Source organism: Trematomus bernacchii, unplaced genomic scaffold, assembly GCF_902827165.1.
Source record: "Trematomus bernacchii unplaced genomic scaffold, fTreBer1.1, whole genome shotgun sequence".
In the NCBI taxonomy this organism is placed as follows: domain Eukaryota; kingdom Metazoa; phylum Chordata; class Actinopteri; order Perciformes; family Nototheniidae; genus Trematomus; species Trematomus bernacchii.
This window is the reverse complement of record NW_022987739.1, coordinates 1979265-1994664: the sequence shown is the minus strand read 5'-3', so window position 1 is coordinate 1994664 and position 15400 is coordinate 1979265. Positions and strand designations below refer to the sequence as shown.

Sequence of the window (15400 nt, the reverse complement as noted above, 5' to 3'; positions counted from 1 at the left end):
ACCAAGCAAGCGTACTCGACATTGAGAAACGGCCAGAGATTGAGAAGGAAAAGTAGAGAAATTGAGATGTGGTGACAAGTAGACAAGGCAAACAGAGAAAGAGAGGAAGGTCAAGAGGAAAAAGTAAAAGAAGAAAATACGAAATAAGATGGAAGAGAAATTAAAAAGAGTGGGAAGAATAGTGAAATGGAGGGATGGTGATAAAGAGAAAGAGACATATAAGAGCAAACAGACATACAGTAAGAGAGAGAGAGGAATGGAAAGAGGAAAAAGTCAAACACAAAATAAGTTGGAAGAAAAAATCTAGACAGGAGGGAAAAGAAGTGAAATTGAAAGGTGGGGATAAAGAGACAGAGCAGAAGGGAAAACAGAGAGAGATGGGAGCTGTGGCTCGACGGCCAGAAAGAGAGGAAAAAGCTCCAGAAAGTGGAAACTATCTGTGCTTGTTCTCACTCTGAACTAATGCGAAGATTTGGGTTCGCTGCTGTTGTTGATGCCAAACTGATTTAGCTGGAGGCCGTGTTCCACAGACAGACTCCCGGTGTCAATCAATCCTCCCGAGCGCAAACACACAGCCGTCTAATTCATTACAGCTATCTGCCTTGGCCGTCTCTCTGCTGGCGCTACATCGCCTGCGGCTCCTTCCTCTTCCCCATCCCAGCATCCAAACACGGCTCCAATTGGCCCCGGGCCCCCCAGGAACCCTGTGTGGCCAATAACGTCATGGCCGGAGTCAGAGGCCGTCAGAGGCAGTCGGGCATTCGCGGCGCCCTACTCAGGTTGGTGTGTCCCGCACCGTCGTCTCTTTACGGCACCTTTTCACACCTCCCGCGGCCAATTCAACATGTTGAATTCAACATGTTGAATCGGCCGCGGGAGGTCAGAGAAGGTCGGCCCAAGCAATCACTCTGATTGGCTGTTCACACTACCGCTGGCTGCTGGTAAGGACAGTTATTGCCACTCGTCAACTGAAGTATTTGCGGTGTGTTCGTAGGCGGGCGGCGTAGCCGACGCAGGCGACGTAACTGACGTAAAAGTCGGGACGCCTTCGGTACGCGTTCTTTGGTCTCTGGTGGGTGTGTAGCGGCCTTTAAATGACCACAGAGATGCACTTTGTGACATCTTTGGTGTGTGTGTGTGTATGTGGCTTTATTTAAACTACTCGGTGATACATCAATAGCACACTAATAGCATCTAATATGAACAATTTGTTGCATATTTATATGTTTAATGATTGATAAATGTATTTATTTGTTTAGTAACGAGGAAAGTACATGTTTAAAAACCTTAAAATGAGCCACAGTTAGCTTAGAGGATATTTTTCATTAGCAGGAAAGACGTTTCAAAGTAATAAAAGAAAAAAAAGTAGTTAAAAAAATAATCAAATTCAACAGAAGTTTATATATAAAAAAAAGAAAACATACTTGAAATATTGAAACCAGATAGCGACACAAATAGATGATTAACTTTTATATCTAGGTGTATACTTCTTGATTTTTACCCTTCTGCAACCCATGGTCATCATTTATATACTATATTAAATGTTATCTTATGAGGAGAACAAACACGTACATAGGAGTGTGGAGGGAGAGGCTCCTTGTCGTCGCAGCGCCTCCTCTTGGCCTCGGCTCCTCCCTGAGAGGAGGAGTAGCCTCCTGACGGGCCCTGCCGCTCCTCATTGGGCTGACTGTCTGTTGATGACACTGACTTACTCTGAAAGAGAAAAAACACAATTGTAAACACACAATCTCTTAGCAATACTTCCTGAGAGACAGACTTTGAAAGACACACTTACAAGGGAAAACACAAATCTAATAAAGTACTGATTATGATATCAAATTGGCCCTAATATTCTCATTTCAGGTTCATATCAGTATGTAGTGTCTCTACTTTAAAGAGTCCTCTCCTGCTGATGTTCAGGTGTACATCAGTATGTAGTGTCTCTACTTTAAAGAGTCCTCTCCTGCTGATGTTCAGGTGTATATCAGTATGTAGTGTCTCTACTTTAAAGAGTCCTCTCCTGCTGATGTTCAGGTGTATATCAGTATGTCGTGTCTCTACTTTAAAGAGTCCTCTCCTGCTGATGTTCAGGTGTATATCAGTATGTAGTGTCTCTACTTTAAAGAGTCCTCTCCTGCTGATGTTCAGGTGTATATCAGTATGTAGTGTCTCTACTTTAAAGAGTCCTCTCCTGCTGATGTCCAGGTGTATATCAGTATGTAGTGTCTCTACTTTAAGAGTCCTCTCCTGCTGATGTTCAGGTGTATATCAGTATGTAGTGTCTCTACTTTAAAGAGTCCTCTCCTGCTGATGTTCAGGTGTATATCAGTATGTAGTGTCTCTACTTTAAAGAGTCCTCTCCTGCTGATGTTCAGGTGTATATCAGTATGTAGTGTCTCTACTTTAAAGAGTCCTCTCCTGCTGATGTTCAGGTGTATATCAGTATGTCGTGTCTCTACTTTAAAGAGTCCTCTCCTGCTGATGTTCAGGTGTATATCAGTATGTCGTGTCTCTACTTTAAAGAGTCCTCTCCTGCTGATGTTCAGGTGTATATCAGTATGTAGTGTCTCTACTTTAAAGAGTCCTCTCCTGCTGATGTTCAGGTGTATATCAGTATGTAGTGTCTCTACTTTAAAGAGTCCTCTCCTGCTGATGTTCAGGTGTATATCAGTATGTAGTGTCTCTACTTTAAAGAGTCCTCTCCTGCTGATGTTCAGGTGTATATCAGTATGTAGTGTCTCTACTTTAAAGAGTCCTCTCCTGCTGATGTTCAGGTGTATATCAGTATGTAGTGTCTCTACTTTAAAGAGTCCTCTCCTGCTGATGTTCAGGTGTATATCAGTATGTAGTGTCTCTACATGTCTCCATGCTTTAATGTTCAAAAAGCTCTCTTTCTCATACTGCCTGTGCTGCAGCACCTCTTTTCACCCTCTGTCTGAAACCAGAGCCCAGTCTGCTCTGATTGGTTAGCTGGTCTGCTCTGTTGGGATTGGTCAACTGCTCAGAGTTGTCCTACCCCTTAGCCTATCACTTACAATGTGTTGGAGCGCTAGCCAAACAAAGAGTGTTACATAGTGATGTCACTACAGTGTATGTTATGGAAGTAAACAAAGGAGTAGGAGTTGAAATGGTTTCAGGCAGAGGGGGGGAGTGTGTGGGAGAGAAACTCCCTTTGGAGGGAACACAGGGATTTTAGCCTTTGCAGACCATTTACATGCACAAAAACCTTTACAACACAGAACAGGAAAGGGAAAACCCAAAATTGCCTTAATAGGGCCTCTTTAAGAAGCATTTACACAATGGCTCTGTAGACATTAGCTTGGGTAAAGAAGGTAGAACACACTGAGCAGCAAACACACACACACACACACACACACACACACACACACACACACACACACACACACACACACACACACACACACACACACACACACACACACACACACACACACACACACACACACACACACACACACACACACACACACACACACACACACACACACACACACACACACACACACACACACACACACTCCGAGAACAGCAGACGTAGGCACAGGTTTAAACCGTAGCCATAGAAGCACAAGACAGCGTACGAAGCTAATTAGTGCTCTTCCCCCCCGACACACCGGTCCTAATGTAAAATATGACTCTCATTATTTGGCAATAAAGCTGTGCCGGCATATTTACAACACAGCCTGGCCTGGCGCTCGCACTGAGAAAAGACGAATCAAAGCATTGTGTTGTTTTTTTACGCTGGGGCCAGAGGTTCGGTGAGGGCCACTTGTCATTCTCTGTCCCCTGTGGGGGGGACAAGCTCAGTGTGGGTTTAACACACCAATGAGTCACACAGGAAGGAGCCCACGGGGCCGACAGGAAGGAGCGCTGGACGGAGGAGAAACCACACAATGGACCTCAGTGCAACTTAACAAACTTCCCTCTCTGCTTTCTCCTCCTCCTCCTCCTCCTCCGCCTTTTCCCCCCTCTTCTCCTGTCCTTTATTTCCCCTCCGTTTAAAATTCCAACATGTTTTACTGGTCTCTTTGAGAAAACGCCAGTTGATATGCATCTCTCCCCTCCCTCTTTTCCAAATGCTGTAACACTTGGCTTCGTTCAGTCAAGACCTCAGCTCTCATATGAGAAATATGTTCCTGCTGCTTAACAATCAGCATTGTGTTTAGCAATTAAATTATGCTCGGGGTTTCATAGCGGACAGAGAGAGAGGGAGGGAAAGTGAAATCAGTAGCGCTCTTAAATCATTTTCATTTCTCAATAAAAGCCAGAACAAAGACTTGCTGGTATTTTCTTTAACAACCTTTCCCTCCCTACTTTTCTATGTCTTTTTTTCTTCCTCTTTAGTCCTTCTCTCTCATTCCTTTTCCAATGTCACTCTCCACCCCCCCCCCCCCCCCCCCCCCCCCCCCCTCTCTCTCTGTGTGTTATCAACAGTTACACTGATGAAGGCCAGCTGTCCTCCACTACAGTAAGTGAGTGTTCACACACTTTCCAGAAAGCAGAGAAATCTGCAGCCAGGGAGAAAGCCATAGACGTCCACTGAATTTCACTCAGACGATTTGCACTCCATTAATTCTCCAGGCGATTAACAGGGACTTTGAACTATAGAGGCATAAAATGTGTGCAAAACCTGTGAGGCAGGTTGCATTTACTACATTTTTCTAAGGATGGTTTTTATTATTATCTTTAAACCCATTAATTATGGTAACCTGAGTCAGCATACGGTCACATCTCACCTTCACACTTAATTAAAATGCTGCAAGTTTGAAAGGAAATCTGTTCAGCAAAAGTGTGTTCTTGCCTACGACCTTAAAAGGACACGATGTCAAAATCAGTATTTCAGCAACTTGCAATTGAGTTAGAAAATAGACAACATAAAAAACGTATTTGAATGCTCTCCTAATCAATGCAAAAGATCAAGGTCTGCTGAGAAACATATTTTCATATGGTTCTCAATGGTGTGAATGTTGGTGTTATTCTGACATTAAGGAAGAGCTCTGGAAGTTGAAGCAAATACAGTAGTTGTAGTGGTACTAAAACTTCTGTGTCAATCCGTGAAGCCATAGGGCCCAACAATACTTTTTCCCATTGACTTACATTGGGAAAAAGACATCTGTAAATCAGGGGATCATTTCTTAAAAAACTCAATCAACTACCAAGTACACATTTTTATAACCCCTACAGTTCCCATATTGTTGGCGTGTTATACTGGATCCAATCTGGAGTTTCTACACACACCAAATGCTGTGTATTTTTGGCAGCATTTACCATTAACTTGGTTTTAATCCTTTCACTTGTTCAGTAATTATTCTAGATTACCAGAACATTTGTGGCGCTGATGAGCAAACATTTGCTTGTTCATCCATTCTCTGAGTTTGTACTTTGTTCCAGATAACAGTGAAACGCCTGTGAGCTCATGAGTGAAGTAAAAACCTTGTAAAATCCTCAAGGTTGAAAGCACTGAGCAGATATTGTGCTGGCGTTGAGCTGCGTTCTCCTGGCAGAGCTCCAGCTGTACCCAGAGTTTTTTTTTTAGAGGCCACTTTACAGTGCGTCTCCATTTCCCTCAGTTTATCAATGTCTCACACACACACACACACACACACACACACACACACACACACACACACACACACACACACACACACACACACACACACACACACCACACACACACACACACACACACACACACACACACACACACACACACACACACACACACACACACACACACACACACACACACACACACACACACACACACACACAAACACAGAAAATATGACGCTTTACTGTGCACACATATGAATACTCACCCTGCTGGGCGCTCCCTCTGGGATGGGGCGGAGAAAGGTAAATAAGAGAGTAGAGAAAATGGGAAAAAAGAGAGAACATTTGACGTCACTGGTGATAATAATAACAACAGTCCCCAGTCCGCCAAGGTTGCACTGAACTCCAACTTATCCTCTCTAATGAAGATACAGAGCAGCTATTGTTACTGATTTCAGCGTCCTCTTTATCTTCCCCTCCCTCTCAGACAAAGCTCTCTGTCTTCCTCCGCTGCCTCGTTCAACGCTCTCTATCCTTTCACTCATTCTTCCCCTCGTATGCAAGAACAGAAACACACACAGCTGCAGACATGCATAAGCTCTCACCCAGATGCTTAGCACGCCACTCTGAACACATTGATCTCTCTATCTCGTTCCCTTTCTATACTCATTTCTCCTTCTTCTTTTTTTCTCTCGGTTTATTCATGAGAAAGTCTCTCTTGGCTCGCTGCCTGCAACAGAGCGCAGAGATAAGATATTCTATTGGGGTGAATGAGAGTTCACTGGGAGAAAGCGTTTCTTGTGTATTCACACAAGTGCCATGCCATGAATACGTCCGTCCATATTATAACGTCAATCTGAAAAGGGAAGTTCAAATTCAGTCCAAAAGATGACTCGCTGAACAAATTATGCAAACGCCGGCAGTCACAAATGATGTATGTCTTTTGCATTTTGGTTTAAGATTATAAAATGATGTTTTTATTCTGTAGCTGCTGTCAAAGTTTATCTCAATGCAAATTCAATCTCAATGTAAATACAGAAATACAAACATTTTGTGTGGAAAAAGATTATACTTGCATGCGGGGTATCTTATGGTATCATTCTGGATGATTTCCCAGAGTCTGTTACTCCACCTCGCTTGTATTGAACTTGCTAAATCTCTTATCAACATTTTGGATAGTGCAATTGATTTTCAATGATGAAAGCTTGTGACCTGACACAACTGCAGATATGATATATGTTAGGGCTATAAGAGAGTAAAACGTCCTGGCTTGGAACCAGATTAAAATATCAGCTCATGTTTTATTTGCTCTGGTAAATGTGTCTGGTGTCCCTCCCCTTTGGAAAGAAATACAATATATACTTTATTAAATATAGGGCTTTTGAGACGATGACTGTGAAGGAGCGCTGATGAGGCATTTCCCCCCAAAAAATAATATAAAAAGAAGGCTGCTGCTGATGAGTAACTTCCTAGATTTTCAAAAAATAACCTGTCAACACTTTCTTTATATTGACCATGAATTACGTTATGTATCGCTGCTCTAATTAGTTGAAGCTCCGTCGAAATGCATTTTTATCTACGGCTGATCAACGGTCTTTGAAATCAACCATGAACTGTTAGGTTGCAGATTCGTTTTTGTGGTGTCAGGCTAAAAAGCACATTTACTGAACACATTTTAAACTGCCCTGGTCAATCCTGCAGGAAATATCATGCTGTTTCTCTTATATCAATTAAAGACAACTTCCAGTGAACTTTTAGTCTTCAAACGGCTCATGTCCTCCAGGTAATTGAAGCCTGCTGCCACTGAATGTAACCCTATGGATCAGATGTATTTCCTTTTAACATAAACAGTTTTGAATTTCTTCATTAGAAGGCTAGATCGTGTAAATGTCAAATCCTAACTCCCCGCTGCTCTGGCTCTTTCAGACCAGCATGCCTGAACAAAGTTAAAGGTCCCATGTCATGGCCATTTCTACTGATCATAATTCCATTGTTGAGGTATACTAGAATAGATTTATGCAATTTTCCAAACTCACATTGGTTTCTCATACAGCATCTCTGTATAGTATGTGTATTCACTCTCTGTCCTAAACGGCTTGTTGGAGCTCCTGCCCCCCCCTCCCTATGAGCCCAGTGGCCGTATGCGAGACAGCGAAACCCAGCCCGAAACCAGCCCGAACACACACACACACCCGCAGCCTGGCTGGGAGTTTGTGTGTGTGCTCACACACCGACTCACAGCCTCACCCCGTCCCGCCGTCTCAGGGAGGAGAAATCGGCGGAGCTGCAGCTGATCCATTTGGACCAATCCGCGGACTTAACCTAACGGCTCCGCGGACGTAACGTAACGGCTCCACGGATTGGTCCATTTGGGTATGGGCACGTCACTGTACCCAGGAAGAAAAAGAGAAATCTCCAACGAGGTGTTCTGGGGCAGCATAGACAGGTCTTTTCTGTGTTAGAGTTTTACTCGCTACAGGGTGTACTTTGAGGGGTAGTGACTCTGCAGACCGTTTACAGTACATGCCGAAAAACCTTCATAACACACAAGGGGACGGGTAATAACCAGAAAAGCATGACATGGGACCTTTAAGTCACAATCCGCCAACATCAAGGACTAAAACTCTTTTTAAATCTCAGCTAAAAACTCACCTCTTTGCACTGGCTTTTAATACTAGTTGAACATAACATTTTTACATTCGTATGTGTTTTTATATGTTTCTAGTTATTGTGCTTTTTATCACGTTTTTAATTATTGTTTTATTATTGTACTCCCATTGTGTTATTTCGTATTGTATTATTGCCTGTACAGCACTTTGGTCAACTGAGGTTGTTTGAAATGTGCTATATAAATAAGTAAAGATTGAGATTGAGATTGAAAACTCGACGGCTCTTTACCTCTGAGATGTTCGGCGTCGAGGTGGTTTCGCTCATCTTTGGAGGCGAGGTGGGCCGAGACCCCCAGGGCGCCGGTCAGTGCCAGCAGCCCTGACCCCCCCGCCCCCAGGGAGAGGCCTGAGGGGTGAGGCGTGAGGGGGATGCCGGGGGTGTGGTGAGACAGGTGCTGGAGCTGCTGCTGCTGTGGCCACAGGGAGAGGAGGGAGAGGGGAGGGGGAGATGGTGGAATACAACGGGGTGGGAGGTTAGAAGAAACAAGGTAAAGAAATCGAAGCATGAGAAAGTGCAAAGAACAGGGACGTTCACTCAATGGGACACACACTTCGCACAAAGAGGTGGTAACTTGTCTTGAACTTCATATACTGTGATTAAGAAGAGAATGATCGCTATAAGTATAGTCTCTGGTGGCTAACTCGTACCCCCTTGGTTATTTTGTTACATAACTTTTTGCATTGTTTCTTTGTTGCTCTCTCCCATGTTTTTCTAATTTTTATGCTATGACGTTTGTATTTTGTTTTTGTCTTTGCTTTGTACAGCCCTTTGAGGCATTTCTTGTGATTTGGGGCTATAATACATTTTGATTTGATTTTATTTGTTGTGTTCATTGTAGCTTAAAGTGGACCTATCATGCTATATTTGAAAAATATATTGTAGGGCCATACCTATATAAAACATGTCTGTGAAGTTTTCTTTTCAAAATACCAAACAGATCACCCATTGTAGCCATGCCTCATACTGGTCAAACCCCTCTTTTGCAGCCCTGTTAGAGAAACGCGGATTTTGGGTCCTTAGCTTGAAAAAAAATTAAAAAGAGGAGGCGGAGCTAATGCCTGATCAGAATTCTACCGGAGATAAAGTTCTGCTGTGATAAAACGCCATCCTGTTTAAACCACGTCAAGGATTATTTCTGAAACAGTATGGAGCTCAAATGCTTTTTCTCTTGCAGGTTTATCACAAGGTGAGTTCTTTTTTTATGTCCTGCTTTTTAAACACATGTGCTCTCCAGTACAGGTTAGCTCTGAGTGTTAGCGAGGCTTGCTAATGTAAACAAAGACGAGATTACGTCCAAAACACGTCAGGTATTGTTTCTGATAGCAACTTTCTGTGGGTCCGCCGCCGCTATGACGTCACAGCGGATGGAAATCTGGATCAGCTCCGTTGTAGCCCCGTTTTTAGAGATTTGGGTACGGAGGAAAATAGAGAGGGTTGTATTTTCTGACACTTGGTGAGTTCCCCGACACCCCGGGGACACATATTCATGTATAAAAGACGTACAAAAGTGCATTTTGCATGATAGGTCCCCTTTAACTAGAGGGTTATATAGCCTATATGCGTGTGTTACTTTGATGTATTGTATTCCATTTGCCTCTGTTCCAAAGCTTATTTTCTACTGATGTACCTATCAACTTCTGCATTCATATTTGTGCATTATGCTCTTTTAAGGTTCATATGAGTATTTACTGTGACATGTGTCCATGCTTTAATGTTCAAAAAGCTCTTTATTTTGATATACCTCCTCTTTTCACCCTCTGTCTGAAACCAGAGCCCAGTCTGTTGGTTAGCTGTTGGGTTGGTCGCTAGCCAATAGAAGCGCGAGTGTTGCATAATGATGTCATCATGTTACGGAGGTAAGCATATTATATACATACAATATACCTTGCCTAACTTCACTATATAACAGATTACAGGAAAGGGAAACATCCAAAGGCACAATAGGGCCTTATTAGAAAAGGAAGTGCAAAGAACAAAGGAGATGGAGAAGACGGGGGATAGAAAGAAAGTGAGAAGGCGAATGAAATGAAATCCACATGGAGAGCTCAGCAATTAGAGAGGAAAATAAGAGGAAGAAAGATATACAGATTATTGGATTAAAGGGATATAAAGATGGACACCAAGGAAATACATATAGGAAGAGGGAAATTAAATGGTCAGGGTACACAGAGAAAGCAAAGAAAGAGGAGATGGTAAGTGGCAGAAAGAAATGGGATACATTACAGAGGAATGGCAGGATGAGAAGGGAGAGCGCAGAGAGGGGACATTTGAGGGGAAGAAAATGAGCGGGAGGAACAGAGGGAAATCACGGAGGAGGCAGTGAAGGACCTTAAAGGGGACCTATCATGCAAAATGCACTTTTGTACGTCTTTTATACATGAATATGTGTCCCCGGTGTTCCAGGGAACTCACCAAGTGTCAGAAAACACAACCCTCTCTATTTTCCTCCATACCCAAATCTCTAAAAACGGGGCTGCAACGGATCTGATAAAAACTGATCCAGATTTGAACATTTCTCTGACGTCAAGACGGAGGAGCTCCGCCTATATGGCCAACTCTCCACCTATCAGAGGAATGAGAGGTTGCCGTGGCATGGTAACAGCATGGTAACAGCATGGTAACAGCATGGTAACACGACGCTCGTAACTCGGCCCCCTCCTTTGCAGGGGGGCGTGGTCAGCAGGGTGGAGGAGAGCAAAATAGAGCGAAATGAGGCATGGCTAAAATGCATGATCTGTTTGGTATTTTGAAAAAGAAAACGTATAAATATGCCTTATATAGGTATGGTCCTACAATATATTATTCAAATATAGCATGATAGGTCCACTTTAAATGAACAGGAAAAGATAGGGCGCGAGGGTGAATGAGCTCAGGAAGAGGGAGGGAACGTGTGCAGTGGAGAGAGAAAAGATAAGACGGAGCCAAAAACAATGAGAGAGGATAAATGAGGACAGGGAAGGAGGGACAGAAGGATAAAAGATTAAAAAAAGGAGGGATGAGAAAATCCGGAAAGAAAATGAACAGAGAAAAAAGCTGGAGAAAGAGGATGATGGGGGATAGCAAAGAGAGCAGAGGAGCAGCTACAGATAAAGAAAGGCTATTATCCTGAGGGGAGCATTATGATGTGTTTTCGTGTGTTGTTTTGTCGAAGCTGGTGTGTCTAACACACTCACACACACACACACACCTCAGAGACAGCAGTGTTTGTAGTGCAGGGAGGAACAAAAGGCTTTAAGTAGACAGTAATGTGATCAGCGCTCCGACAAGCTCTGGAAAGCCCCGTCTCTCAGGAGCATCACTGAGTGTGTGTGGTGTGTGTGTGTGTGTGTGTGTGTGTGTGTGTGTGTGTGTGTGTGTGTGTGTGGTGTGTGTGTGTGTGTGTGTGGTGTGTGTGTGGGTGTTTGTGCGTGCGTGTGTGTGTGTGTGTCTTGTGTGTGTGTGTGTGGGTTGTGTGTGTGTGTGTGTGTGTGTGTGGTTTGTGCGTGTGCGTTTCGTGTGGTGTGTGTTTGTCTGTGTGTGTGTGTGTGTTTGTGTGTGGTGTGTGTGTGTGTGTGTGTCTGTGTGTGTGTGTGTGTGCGCCTGTGTGCCTGTGATGGTGTGTGCTGTGTCTGGTTGTGTGTGTGTGTGTGTGTGTGTGTGTGTGTGTGTGTGCGTGCGTGTGCGCCTGTGTGCGTGTGTGTGTGTGTGTCTGTGTGTGTGTGTGTGTGTGTGTGTGTGTGTGTGTGTGTGTGTGTGTGTGCGTGCGTGCGTGCGTGTCTGTGTGTGTGCCTTATATGTATTGTAACTTATTAGTATTAAATGCGATTTTAGGAGTGTTGTATCAATGTAATTAAGGAATTTATTCTCTTACGTGTGTTAGTTTGTATGTTAGCGTCATTTTTACACGAAATGTCTGTTCAGAGAGAGCGTCTTAATAGCAGTGTACCCCATACTGTATTTATATAAGTAGACAGTAATGTGATCAGTATACCAATACCACAATCAGAGCTGATTGATCTGATATCATTCACCGATGTATTTCACTTTTTTTAACACATTTGAGAAAAACGCATGTGCAGAGTTTGTTGTAGTCAGAAACTACATTTGTATCATTTACATCTGCCAAGGAAGGTACACTTATTTTCTTTATGTCTGTCTTAAATTATTATTATTAAAGAAAAAAAGAATGGCCTGATTTTCGTGAAACTAGGTGGAAAGGGTGAAACATGGTCACATATATATATTAATGTGTTAGTTAAACGCTCTGAGCAATGATATGCCAAACATCATCTGTTGGTCGTCCATGAAGTTTCCACATTACAACTTAAAGCTCATGAACAAACGAAGTCGGAGAAACAATTTCAAAACCATCTGAGGAGCAAGTGAATGCACCATGTTGAGAACTTGGATTAGAAGCTGCTCCAGAGCATCTTTAATTGGAACAGTGACTCATTGCATCTTAATTTGAAACTGATAGCATCGTCCAAGAGAACAGGATGCAACACCTCTATTTTCTGATGTCACAATCTTTGAATTAGACTTCACAAAACATAAATTCAACTCTGGATGAGATGCTGATTAACATCTGATTCTAACAGATTGGTTCTCAAATAGAAAACTTCAAAATTAAAACCTCAAACAAAATAATCCTTTAAAGGCCAATTTTCATTTAGAAAAAACGACTTTGATACAAAGCTCTTTATCAGTGGCCAGTAAAATAATTGCTGCCTGACTGACTTTACAATTAACATGATCAGAACGTACCATCATACATCACATATTTAATTATTTGGTTTGTGTTGGAGAGGAGAATGGAGGTGACTCACCCCGATGATGGCGTTCAGTTCAGCCATAGTGACCTGCTTGGCCCTCTCCACTGCTTGGACCACCTGTTGCTGGTGCTACACACACACACACACAGACACACACACACACACACACACAGACACACACAAACACAAACAACGTATGAACACACACACGCACGTACACACACACACATTCAAAACCACAGAAAGAAATTGAGGATTGTATCATTATCTGTGCTGTATGAATTAACGCAGAATCTGAATATTTAGTTTTTATCCCGGAGGAACTTTTGTTTTGTGACAGATGCTACATATGATATAGTTAAAAAAAAAAAGTAGAATAAATATAAATATATAAACATTAGAATTTAAAGTAATAATATGCAGTAACAATAAAAAAATATATATATTTATATAAACATGAAAAGTAAAAATGTCCACAAAAGATCAGATTAAAAAAATGTTTATATAAAAATAACAAGTTAAAGTATATAACACTGCAGCTTAAAGTTAACATATTGTATATTAGATGCATGCCAGTATCATACAGCAGGAATCATTAAAGGAAAGGTATTAGAAACCACCAAATTCTTCTTTCACAGGTAGGTGAATACATATGAAAGTGCATTGGGAAAGCATTCACACAACGCTAAGTCACGCACACAGAAACACACGTGCTGAAAGCCACACTAGCTAAAATCTCCGTTTGTTTACACAAAATCCCAATGTAATCAGTCACACAAACGCAAATATGCTCTCTCACACACACCACACACACACACAGTGTCAATATTGAACTGACAGAGCTGTGACCTTCCTGTCTCCAGGGAGATCACTTATCAGTGCACACACACACACTCTCAGACAGTGTCTGCAGGTTTGTATGACACACACTCTCACACACAGTCAGAGAAACACACGACAATATCCGTAACTTTAATAACTGTGGTCCTCTTACTTATTTAAGCTGTATTAGGCATATATATATATATATATATATATATAAATAGATTTAAGAAGCAATTAATGGAGGCTAAGCACTAACACAGAAATGGTGATAATGTTGTTGAATGAAAATAGGGCCCAAAGGAGTGCAGTGGGAATATTTAATTTGAAGATAATGCAATATAAATGTTGGGAAAACAATGCAACAGTACTCTTGAAGCCACAGAGCCTCTTAATGAAATCCTATATAAGTGTTTCTAATCTCATAAGAGTTCTGTATTGTTTCCAGTGACTCTCATACTTGTGGGAATTTGTTTAATACATCACGTTTTGACCTTGTAAAGATTATTTGGTGCAACACATATGAGTCATATGCAGTGGACACATGTTTATCTTGAAATTCAGGAAAGCTGTTTGGATCATAACGCAGTAATGTAAACTATGTTGACAATGTTTCTGATAAATGAATTTTATTTGATAATTTAATAGATGTTTAATGTTTGATAAAGATATAATCAGTTAATTGTTGGTTTGATTTTTTGGTTGATATGCTTTTCAAACAGCCAGCTTGAAATATTAGGGAATAAATGCAAAACTACAGTCTCAGTATTCATCATATAGTTTAATCAAAACATTTTTGAATGAACTCTACTAATGCAAACATATTGCAATATATCGGTGATGTAACTGTGTTTGGACATATGTTTACACTATGTTACATGAACTTGTTAGTGCCACACAAATCAGCAAACCTGCTTTGATTATAATGCAGTAATGTAAATTGTATTCGCCATTAGTAAACTATGATGACAATGTTTCTGACACATTTCTCTATTTATTCATAAGCCAGATGCCTAATGTTTGAGAAAGATATAATTAGTTAAATGATGGTTTGATTTGATGATTGACCTGCTTTTCAAACACAGAGCAGTACTCCTTGAGGCAGATGGCAAAACTATAGCTACAAAACTCATCATAAAGTTAAATCAAAACATTTCTGAAGGAATGAAACTCTTAAACTGGCATTGTTGTTGCAGTACCAAAGACACATATTGTAACATATTGTAGTCATGTTTTCTTTTTTCTATGCTTACTTACACTTGAGCACACAAATGTAACCTTTTTGTCAATAAAAAGAGAAATTCTGAATGTATATTTGGCTATTCATGGATTTTGACTTTATGTATTCTGGAGATATTATTTATTCTAAATGTGAATATGATAGAGGCCTGAGGTGTGAATAATCGTCACTTGATTATCTAGTGTGTGTCTGCGGTAGTGACACTTACCTCTTGAGAGAGGAAAGGGATGATCTGAGCGCAGATGGCACTGAGACGCTTCACAATCTCCGCCTGCGAAGGAAACAAAGAAAAAAAGGGATACGTGATCACCATGTCGCATATTGTAAGATAGTAAATACTCAA

The 15400-nt window shown here is 41.6% G+C and overlaps 1 protein-coding gene across 1 annotated transcript in view; it reads right to left on the bottom strand.

The window, feature by feature from the left end:
• Positions 1-15400, bottom strand: part of tle2b (TLE family member 2, transcriptional corepressor b) — a 108272-nt gene that overhangs the window by 22287 nt on the left and 70585 nt on the right. Inside the window, 5 exon segments of the mRNA XM_034146330.1 lie at positions 1573-1713; positions 5841-5857; positions 8473-8653; positions 13050-13124; positions 15266-15328. Of these exon segments, the coding sequence (XP_034002221.1) occupies positions 1573-1713; positions 5841-5857; positions 8473-8653; positions 13050-13124; positions 15266-15328 (477 nt within the window).